We start from the raw sequence: 10,742 nt of genomic DNA, 5'->3' as shown, positions 1-10,742 counted from the left end.
ATTCAGCTCTGCAAAGTGACACATTTCCCGGGAGCCTGCTCTTGGCAGTACCGTGGACTCTGCACCTCAGATCTGCTTTGCAGGTGAGGCTTAGAACAGGGCTGGGATTTAAATACTGTAATTTCACCAGCAGAATACTATATGCACAAGTTCGTCACAAAATGACTGTAAGCGTGTCCTGAGCCAAAATGAAATAACAGAAAGAAAGGAAAAACCTACACGCACACAAGCCAGGAACAAGGCTGCAGGATCTCATGTGCCCCCCGGCTGGTGCTGGGCTCCGGGAGGCTGCCAGAGCTCAGAGTGCATCACGCACGGGACGGAAAGAGGCTCTGGTGCAAACAGAAACAGGTGTAAACCAGGGCAGCGCTGCAGTCCTGACTCAGTCATTCGGAAGTTCCAGCTGCGCTTCCTCAGCCGGCTTTTTCCCTGGCTGCCGCCTCCAAGCCCACCCAGGCCAGCAAAGCAGGGTCGCTCCTCTCTGTGCTCAGCTCTGGGACGTGAGAGAGTCAATACAATCAAATTCGAACCAACAAGCTTCTAAAGGCTGCTAAAATCCTTTCCCCCAGCCCTGGGGTAAGCAGTGAATGACACTAAAAGGAGCTTCTTCACATGAAAGTGTCTTCACAGTGCCAGTCACGTTTTCCTCAATTCCCCCGTGTTCCCGGCTAATTCTGCAGCTAGTTTGGGAGGGCTGGGCCAACAGCCGGGCTGTAAGAAAGGCAAGAAGACTCACAGCTCTAGCAAAGCTTTCGTGTGGCCACGGGAAAATATTTATTTGTAGACATATGAAAGAGAGTGAAGGGGCTGCACCGGAGCCACACCGACCCCAGGCGGCTAAACCTGGTCTGAGGGAGGGACAGGACTGAAGGAGAGATGGGGCTGAAAGAGGGCTGAGAGAGGGAGAGATGGGGCTGAAAGAGGCCTGAGAGAGGGAAACAGGGACGGGACTGAGGGACGGCTGAGGGAGGGGCCGGGGCTGTCCCGTCCTGTCCCGTCCCGCGCATGCGCGCAGCGGCGCGCGCTGTCCCGGAAGTGGAGGCGCGGCCGTGACACGTCGCAGGGGCCGCGGCGGCGGGAGCGGGACGGGCCGGGGCCGCAGGTGGGGCCGGGGCCTGGGGAGGGAGCGGGACGGGCCGGGGCCGCAGGTGGGGCCGGGGCCTGGGGAGGGAGCGGGACGGGCCGGGGCCGCAGGTGGGGCCGGGGCCTGGGGAGGGAGCGGAGCAGACACGTCCCGGGGCTCGGGGAACGGGGCGGAGCGGCGGCCGGGCCGCCGGCGCAGCGCGAGGTGCCGGGGCCGCGGCGGGGCCGAGCGGCCGCAGGGGCAGCGGGCAGAGCCGCGCGGCGCCGCTTCGGGAGCGGTCGGGACCCGGCTTGCTGTTCTCTTGCACAGGGGGCGATGTCCGGGTTCGACAGCTTCAACACCGAGTTCTTCCAGACCAGTTACAGCATCGAGGACCAGGCGCAGCCCTACGACTACAGCGGGCGGCCGTACAGCAAGTAACTCGTGTGGCCTGCCCGGGTGCACGGCGTCCCGGGGCTTGGCTAGGGGGACACCCCAAATCTTACCCAGTGCCACCCCTGCCATGGCAGGGACACCTCCCACTGTCCCAGGCTGCTCCAGCCCCAATGTCCAACCTGGCCTTGGGCACTGCCAGGGATCCAGGGGCAGCCACAGCTGCTCTGGGCACCCTGTGCCAGGGCCTGCCCACCCTCCCGGGGAACAATTCCTGCCCAAAATCCCATCCATCCCTGCCCTCTGGCTGTGGGAAGCCATTCCCTGTGTGCTGGCACTCCAGACCCATGTCTAATATCCCTCTCTAGCTCTCCTCTGGGCTTCCTTAGGATACTTGTGGGGTAGTCTATGTCTTAAAGAAAGGTTTGGCACTTCAGCCAGCTGCTGGTTCCTGGAAATGAGCCCCGGTTGCTCTGTTTGATGGAGAGTTGAACTCACTGTCTGTACATGGAGATCTGAAGGCATTTTGTGTTGAATTCTCTGCCTGGTAGATTTCAGAGCAAGTGTTAAAAGATTGAAAGACAAGTTATATGAATAATTTTAATTATATGAGTGATCTGCATGTCCTTGGGAGAAGAAATACTATTCTTCTGCAGCTGCGTCTCCAGTCACTCACTTGGGAATTAGAAATTAGTATCACCTAATTAGTAATAAATGAGCCTGCAATGTCCTGGTGACTCCCATGCTGCAGCAGGGAGGTGTGGTGGGTGTTCCTGGGCTAGAGGGGATCCTGGCAGCTCTGTGTGAACATCCAGCCCCGGGCTGAGGGCTTTTGTCCCTCTGTGTGATCCCTGAGGTGGATGGAGCAGGTCAGTGCCATTTGTGACCTGAAGAGGGTCATGGGGCTGTGCTGGGGCTGGACTCTGCTAACACGATGAGTTCTGCATTTTCCTTCTGTTTCTGTAGTTAAAGATTTTGGAAATGTTTATGGAAATCTCTGTGGTTAGACTTGGGATAGATCAGTGGCAAGAATACCTGAAGAGTTTGTTTAGGGCAGAGGGTGGCTTTGACTGGGGTTTTTTGTGGAGGATCTGTGGGACCGTGTGATGAGACTTTTTAGGACAGAAGGAAGGGTTTGCTGTGATGTACTGTCTGGAACCAGCTTTGCCTTGCAGGAGGTGTTTCAGCAGCAGCTCTGGGTGTGCCCTAACGTGGGGTTGTGCTTTGCAGGCACTATGGAGGCTACGAGTACTCCCAGCAGGCTGGCTTTGTGCCCCATGACATGATGCAGCAGCAACAGCCCTACACGGGGCAGATCTACCAGCCCACACAGAGCTACACTCCAGCCTCAGCACAGTCTTTTTATGGAAGCAACTTTGAGGATGAGCCTCCGCTATTAGAAGGTACAACTTTGCTGTGGCCTAAATCCAGAACTCTTCCTAGTTTGGGGATCAGTTGGTAGCAGTGTGGATTCCCTGCTGCTGGGAGTGTTTGAAATTCTCATTGATGTGTTTTTTAACCTGTGTTTTGGTGTGTGAAATCCTTACTCTTCTGCAGTTGGAAATTTGTGCTTTTTTGCTTCACACCAGTTGCTCTGTGGCAGATTAGATCAGTTCACTGGGAGACCCGACTTTGTGACAAAACACTTAATATTCCTCTTGCTGCAAATAATAATTGTTACTGCCCACTTTGTAAAATAAGTGGCTGCAGGTCCTTTGAGTTGATTCTTGGTTAGAAGGGGAATGTTTCATTGCTAACAAGGAATGCTAAACACTGCAGAAATGCCTGCGTGGTGTACACCCTGTGCAGAGTGCCAGGCTGGATATTCAGCTAAGTCTGGCTTGCTGGGATCAGTTTCCAGCTTACTTCTCTTATTTTTCAGTTCCAAATAACTGAATAAACCCTCAATGTTACTGGGTGGAGAGATGGGCATCTGTCACCTGTCCCCAGGCATGATACCTTCCACCCCCTGTGCTTTTTAATTTAAAATGTTACTTTATTTACATCAATCAAACAGGATCAGAGAACTGGGCTGAATGGACCTCTGTGAACCCAGAACTCTGTGCTTGGGGTCTTCCTTTGTCCTTCAGAAACCACCTGGGCCCTTCCCAGCACCTGGAATGTGTGGAGGCAGCAGGAGGAAAGAGGAGGGGGCCTCAATTCCCTGGTGCTCATGACAGATCTGTGGGAGATGGGAAGTGGAGAAGCAGGGAAGACAAAGAATGGAGCAAGTAGGGCAGCCAGGAAGGGAGGGAATGAAATCCACATTCTGTTCACTTGCAGAATTGGGGATCAATTTCGACCACATCTGGCAGAAAACACTAACAGTGCTGCACCCCCTGAAGGTGGCTGATGGCAACATCATGAACGAGACAGACCTGGCCGGGCCCATGGTGTTCTGCCTGGCCTTTGGGGCCACCCTGCTGCTGGTGAGGCACTGCCATGGGGCTGCTGGGCATGCTGGGCTGGGCTGGGCACGCTGTGGGAGGGGCTGCACCACCTGCAGGGTCACTGGAGCTCTGGCCATGGAGGCCAGGACAGCTCATCCTTCTCATGGAGTGTCCTGAGTGACAAGGGACCCCCAGGGATCATCAGAGTCCAGGCCTGACCCTGCACAGGGCAGAAATTGGTGTGTGAATGGAAGAGGCTCTCACACTGGTGGGATGGATGGGCTGTGACACATCAGGTGGGATTTCAGTGCCAGCTCACTGTGGAGCAAACCTGCTTCCACACAGTTTGTATTGCTCCGCGGGCCTGGCACTGCTGCAGCCAGGTCAGTTTTTCTAACTGAGCGTCATTGGAATAACACTGTGCTTTAATGACTCGTGAGTGTCAATGATGAGATGACAGCAAACAGTGTTCTTGGCATTGAAAGCTTCAGGGCTTTTAATCTGTTTTAGCTTTAAATGCTTCAGGCACTGCTTTTCATTTCTGCCTCAAATTTCACGTCGCTGTGACAGTTAAAACACGCTGTGGTACCAAGGGGACTTCAAGCCTACTTTAATACGTAACTTTTATTTATGGAAAGTAGGCCAGTCAAATTAATGAATATCTTTATAATAGATACATTTGAATTTTCTTTTCCTAAAAATTTATTTCTCCTGTGTGCTTTTTAAAAAAATCCATGGAATGTTGTCAAAGGAAGTGAGCACAGAGGTCGCAGCATGATTGTTTCCTGTGCTGCTTGGGAAGGAGGAAAGCTGGGTCTGAGCACATCCACTTTGGAAATTGTTGTAGGGGGACAGCAGCTCAGCCTCAGCTGTTCCTGGGATTTTTAAAGTAATCTTGCTTGTGCCATAACATTGTGCATTCTACCACAAATTAAAGGACTTTAGCTCTGGGTTTGTCAAGAAGTTCCTGAATTAGAGTTTTGTTGTCTTTACACGCCAGTTTTGTAAAGATCATTATTGCAAGTAACCAATCAGCATGAGAAGTCCTTGATTAAACCCTAACAAGTTCCTGGGCTGAGATCAGAGAGCAGTCAGATCAGAACTTGTTCATTACAGTCCACAGAGTCAGGAGGAATTCCAGGCTCCTGGAGCATGAGGTGCCCTGGGATTCTTGGGGGGAAAACACTCCCTGTGAGGTGGGAGTGAGGGAGCTGGGGGACAATGCCTGTGTCCACCCCTGCTGTGTGCCAGGGTGGGTGAATCTGTTCCCTCTGCTGGATCCATCCCGGCCCCCATCCCTGTGCTGATCCCATCCTGCCCCCCGTCCCTGTGCTGTTTCCATCCCTGTGCTGGTCCCATCCTGCCCCCCGTCCCTGTGCTGTTTCCATCCCTGTGCTGTTTCCATCCCTGTGCTGGTCCCATCCTGCCCCCTGTCCCTGTGCTGTTTCCATCCCTGTGCTGGTCCCATCCTGACCATCCCGTGCCCCTGCAGGCTGGCAAGATCCAGTTTGGGTACGTGTACGGCATCAGCGCCATCGGCTGCCTGGGCATGTTCTGCCTGCTGAACCTGATGAGCATCACCGGGGTGTCCTTTGGCTGCGTGGCCAGTGTGCTGGGCTACTGCCTGCTGCCCATGATCCTGCTCTCCTCCTCTGCCATCGTCTTCTCACTGCAGTAAGTGCTGCCAGTTCCCCCTGGGGTGCGGATTCCTCCTGACCTGGGGAGGCAAATCCCATGTTCAGTGCTGGAGCTGGATGTAATTTGAATATGACAGGAATCTTCAGTAAGAGCAAGAATTAATTATCAATGGCTTCATGTATTTACTGGGGGAAAATGGGGTGAGTCCTGGCTTTACTTGTAAGTCAATTAACAGCTTTTGAGTACGTAGACTCCAAGAGCAGTCTCAGGTTTGTTTTCAGCCAGATCTGAATCTGACAGGTCTCAGCACCTGTAAACTCTGAAAGTAATTAATTATTATTGAAGATGCAAATTGGGATTTTAGAAATACAAGGAAATGAGAATGATTCATCTTGGCTCTGTGAATTTATGGACTGAAAAGAAACAGCTTGGCACAGTTCTTTTTCTCTCTGCTTTGTAATTTCATATGCACAGAGTTAATTTTGAGGGGGCTTTCTACTGTCATAATTGACTGATATTATTCTCAAATTCCAGAATCCTAGGATGGTTTGGGTTGGAAAAGCTCACCCAGTCCCAGGGCAGGGAAGGGACACCTTCCACTGTCCCAGGGTACCCCAAGCCCCAATGTTCAGCCTGGCCTTGGGCACTGCCAGGGATCCAGGGGCAGCCACAGCTGCTCTGGGCACCTGTTCCAGTGCTTTTAGTGGGACTATTTCATTTAATGCCAAACGCTGAAATTCATCCCAGACCCTGCACAAGCTGTTGGATAACTCCAGGTGTGACTCCTACAGGTGGATGTACACAGGGCTCACAGGAATTCTCTTCTTTCTGCCTTTCCAGGGGGGTGATGGGGATTATTCTCACGGCTGGAATTATTGGCTGGTGCAGCTTTTCTGCTTCCAAGATCTTTATCTCTGCCTTAGCCATGGAGGGCCAGCAGCTGCTCGTAGCCTATCCCTGCGCGTTGTTGTACGGAGTCTTCGCCCTCATCTCCATCTTCTGAACAGACTCTGGGGACTCCAGGGGCCAGAAGGAAAACCCCAGCTTGGAACATGGACTAGGACCAGAAACAGCTGCAAACAACTGTCTCGTGTTGCTATCATGAAACTTAGACCTGTTTGAATCACCTGGAACAATGGAAAATGTCTCGTGTTCACTTTTTTAGGACTTTGAATACTATTTTCAGTGACCTGGGGAGTCCAGAGCTTTAATTCGTGTTCATGCTTATCAAGTTCCTGTGATTTCTTTCCCGTTCCTAGATCTTTAGAAAAAGTAACTTTCAGTTGTTTATTTGAGGGTTGTGATTTTTGTTCATTTTGTTTTGGTTTGTTTTGTAGGGGAGGGCGAAGGGTTGCAGTTATAAATTGGTAGATTTTTATCCAAAACAGTTAAAAGAGCTGCTGTGGATTTGGGGGACTGGATAAATCTGCAGGAAAGAGGAACCTGTTTCCTGACCCCTCTCACCAAAAATGCACAAATGAACAAAAGTAATTAGAGTATTTCCTGTATTTTAACAAATATCCTCCTAAGCTCTCCGGTCTCAATTATTTCTTCATTTCTTGTGAGAGTATTTCAGGATTTAAGATACTTAAATTATGAAGTAGAAAAGAGATGCTTAGAAGTGAAAGGGATCTGTAATTCTGTCACACTTGAAACATGACCACATTGGGGTGTCTGTAGCTTTATGTTAACTGGGCTTTCTGAAGGACGTGGGCAGAGGTTCCTTCCCTCGTGGTGCACATTCTGCTGGATGAAGAGGAATCTCTCTCACAGTACTTCCAAGGAAAACACCATTTGGAAAACATTATGCTTGTCAGTATTGTAGTTATTGTAAAGTAATTTAAAGCATATTGATTAAATTTTCCTTAAATTTTGAAAAAAGGTGTTTGATTTTCCTAATCTTTATTTTTGATGTTCACTTACTAAAATAGAAATTTTGATGTTGAAGCAAAATCACATTTAAAATTGAATTAATTGGGTGGGTTTGGTGTTTACTTCAGTGAGTAAAGAGCAGGAGGGAGCCCCAGTCCTGTGTCTGTGCAGATCAATGGCATTGATTGCCAATGAGCTTAATTAACCACAGTTCTAGGACATAGAAGAGCTCCCTCAGCTGCTTGAACAAGTCAGGTTCTAATACTCTAATACTGTACTTTGGGAACAGTTAATTCAGCTTATCCTGCACATTCCAGAGGGAAGTTCTTAAACCTTTGCAGTGATTCCATAGGTACCTTCCAGGGTGATTACCTGGGTCTTAAAACGTTATAAATAATGTTTTCTTTCACCACAGTAGGGACAAACTTCAGTGCACAGGAAAAACAACTCAGTGTTGCCCTGGCAATAGAGCTGCTGAGTTTGGAGAGACCATAGGAAAAGGGATTTATTTACATTTAAATGCTCACAAAGTCAGCAGTGGAGGACACTGCACGTTTTACTCCAGCAGTGAGGGTTGATCCAGGAGTTTCCAGGAGCATTTTGTGTTCCTCTGCACAGCATTTAGCAGTTCGTAACTGAATTTCCAAGTGGTCTCTGGGGAGCAGAGAGAAGCAGATGAGAGGAGGAAGTCAAACACTTGACTTCTTGGAGGACTTGATAAAAACCAGTGTTATGTCTAGAGTGGTTGTCTTAAAAGATCCCAAACTTCTGGTACAGTAATTAATGTGATTGCGTTGACTCTTTATTGCCTTTCCCAAACCAGTCCCATCAATTTTCCATAATGAAGTTTTGTCCTAGTTCTTGCTTCAATTTTAGCTCCATTTCAGATGATTCAATCTCCCCATCCCATAGCACATCAGGACTGGAGGCTGTGGTTCTGTACTCCCACATTTACCTTTCACAATTAGTAGGACTTTTCTTTCCTGAACTCCCCCACTGTTCTCACCCGGCTTTCAGATTAAGTGCCAGCACCACTTCTCCCTCCTGCTTTGGCTCTTTTTGTGGTGCTCAGCCTAAAGCACTCAAACGCTGGAGTTGCTTTTTCAAACCCACATTTTTATTCCTCCACAGTCTTGAAATCATGTCCTGCCCTGCAAGAGTTACCTTTCCCTGTTTGTCCATGGTCAGCCCAGGCTGCTGCTGGTGTGACAGTCACTCTGGTTTTCAGCTTCCTTGTGCTCTGGGCAGCTGCTGCCCCGGGTTCTGTTTGGTTCTGTTGAGTTCTGTTCCTGTACCAGCAAATTCCAGGGCCCCTCCTGTGCCAGCCCCATGTTTTAAATGTGCTGCTGTGCCTGTCACCCCTTTTGGGTCTGGAATACCCTGAGGCTCCAGGGATGGCCCTGGCCATTACACTGGCTCCTGTGTGCATGGAGGAACTGGACTGGAGCTGGGAATGTCCCTGTGGGTGAGGCTGGGCTGGGAGGGGTCACCTGCAGCAGCTCCTCTGGTGTCCCAGTTCCAGCAGCAGCCTTCAAGGTTTGTTACTGGTTTTTGGGACTGGGGGAGTTAAAGAACTGCCCGAGCTTTGGGACCACAGCCCGGGTGCTGCCCAGACAAAGCCAGAGCATCTCTCCTGACCCCGCGTGTGCCCTGGATGCTCTGGGGCCTCCCAGAGTTGTCCCGGTCCTCTCCTCTCCCTCTCCTCTCTCCTCTCTCCTCTCCCTCTCCCTCTCCTCTCTCCTCTCTCCTCTCTCCTCTCCCTCTCCCTCTCCTCTCTCCTCTCCCTCTCCCTCTCCTCTCTCCTCTCTCCTCTCCCTCTCCTCTCTCCTCTCTCCTCTCCCTCTCCCTCTCCCTCTCCCTCTCCCTCTCCCTCTCCCTCTCCCTCTCCTCTCCCTCTCCTGTCCCGGTGCTGCCGCAGCCGGGCAGAGCCGGGCTCTGCTGTTTGCAGTTTCTCCACTGGGTGGGCCTGCAGGACTCCTGATGTGCTCCCGGGAGCCTGGGCACGGAATCCCGGCGTCGCTGGGGGAAAAGCCCTCCCAGCCCGTGGAGTCCCAGCTCCGATCCCCTGCCCAGAGCACCGAGTGCCACGGCCAGAACTCCTTGGGCACCTGGCAGGGATGGGGATCCAACCCCCCCGCCAGTGTTTTAGCACCTTTTCCACGCCGGAATTCCTGCTGGATCCTTGTCAGGGCCATGATGTGCCACAAACAGCTGACAGCCACGATCTCGCTGCTGCGCTCAGAGCTCTGCTGGCTTCTAGCAGGACTTGGGGAGCGTTTCCCTCCTGCTGGTGTCCCACAACTGCAGCAGCGACATTCCCTGGGGTCACAGCACCGGCCCAGCTCTGTGGCTGTCCCTGGCAGGGGAAGGGATCCGTGCCAGCCCTGAAGGGGATGCTGCAGTGCCCGGGATCCCCCCCGGGAATGGGGAACCTTTGCTGTGTCTCATTCCTTGGAGAACAGGGAATTGTTCTGAGAGGATTTCAGCACCTTCAGGCAGAATGCATTGATGTATTCACATGTCTGCACAGTCAAGATGACAATTCTGACACCGTGGGGTAGTTTATTTCTGTTCATTTTTTTTAATTGTCTGCTTTAAATATCAAGGTCTGTGTGGGGTTTTTTTAGTTTTTAATTGCATGGGCCTCTCTTCATTCCACTTCTTCATCCTTGGTGATTTCCCTGTCATTGCTGGATACACCATGAGAATTAAGTTTCCAGAGTGCATATTGACAAAAGAGAAGATAATAATTACAAATGATTGATCAGTGCAAGCCCACATAATTTGATTAGTTCTTCCCTGTTTCCCACCACTCTTAATTCAGAATCAATTTGCAACAATCAAGAGATCTTCACTTCTTTTGCCTGAGCTTTAATTGAGCTTAAAAGGCCTAATTCTGTCTCAAATATATTTTTCATGTTGTTTCAGACCTGAATATAGAGCTTGAATTTGAAAATGATCCTCCTGCCTACATCTTAGTTGGCCCACCAGTCAATGCTTCCACTAAGGGATGGGATGGGATGGGATGGGATGGGATGGGATGGGATAATGGGATGGGATGGGATGGGATAATGGGATGGGATAATGGGATGGGATAATGGGATGGGATCCCCCTGCTCCTCAGATCCACTGCCATGCACCCCTGTGGCAGAAGGGACTGAAGCCACAGGGCTGGCACAGGGGCCTGGGGGCCTCCTCAGCAAGCACAGGGAGCTGTGGGGGTCACCCAGAACACAGAGCCCATGTCCTGTTGGGAAACAGCCGGACTTGCCTTCAGCTCTCTCCCTGCTCCTGCCTCTGCTCATTCCCTGTTTGCTCCCTGGATTGCTGAGCAGGTGATGGAATAACCACAGAGGCTTTTTCTTGGGCCTTCATTATTTTCAAAG

The 10,742-nt window shown here is 51.0% G+C and overlaps 1 protein-coding gene across 2 annotated transcripts; it reads left to right on the top strand.

Annotated features, from left to right (window-relative positions):
- The first annotated feature begins 1,049 nt into the window (after nt 1–1,049).
- Nucleotides 1,050–7,379, top strand: YIPF5 (Yip1 domain family member 5). Of its 2 annotated transcripts, none has more exons than XM_062502237.1 (6): nt 1,050–1,102; nt 1,394–1,500; nt 2,687–2,859; nt 3,740–3,885; nt 5,339–5,520; nt 6,325–7,379. In XM_062502237.1, the coding sequence occupies exons 2-6, from the start codon at nt 1,400–1,402 to the stop codon at nt 6,485–6,487; spliced, it is 765 nt and encodes a 254-aa protein (XP_062358221.1). In that variant the 5' UTR covers nt 1,050–1,102; nt 1,394–1,399; the 3' UTR covers nt 6,488–7,379. The 2 variants fall into 2 exon arrangements, with proteins under 2 accessions (XP_062358221.1, XP_062358220.1); XM_062502236.1 differs by lacking the exon at nt 1,050–1,102 and adding an exon at nt 1,175–1,194.
- Nucleotides 7,380–10,742: the final 3,363 nt, after the last annotated feature.

This window comes from Cinclus cinclus, chromosome 14 (assembly GCF_963662255.1).
Source record: "Cinclus cinclus chromosome 14, bCinCin1.1, whole genome shotgun sequence".
Lineage (NCBI taxonomy): Eukaryota > Metazoa > Chordata > Aves > Passeriformes > Cinclidae > Cinclus > Cinclus cinclus.
Note: the sequence above shows the minus strand (reverse complement) of the source record. Positions and strands in the feature narration are given on the sequence as shown.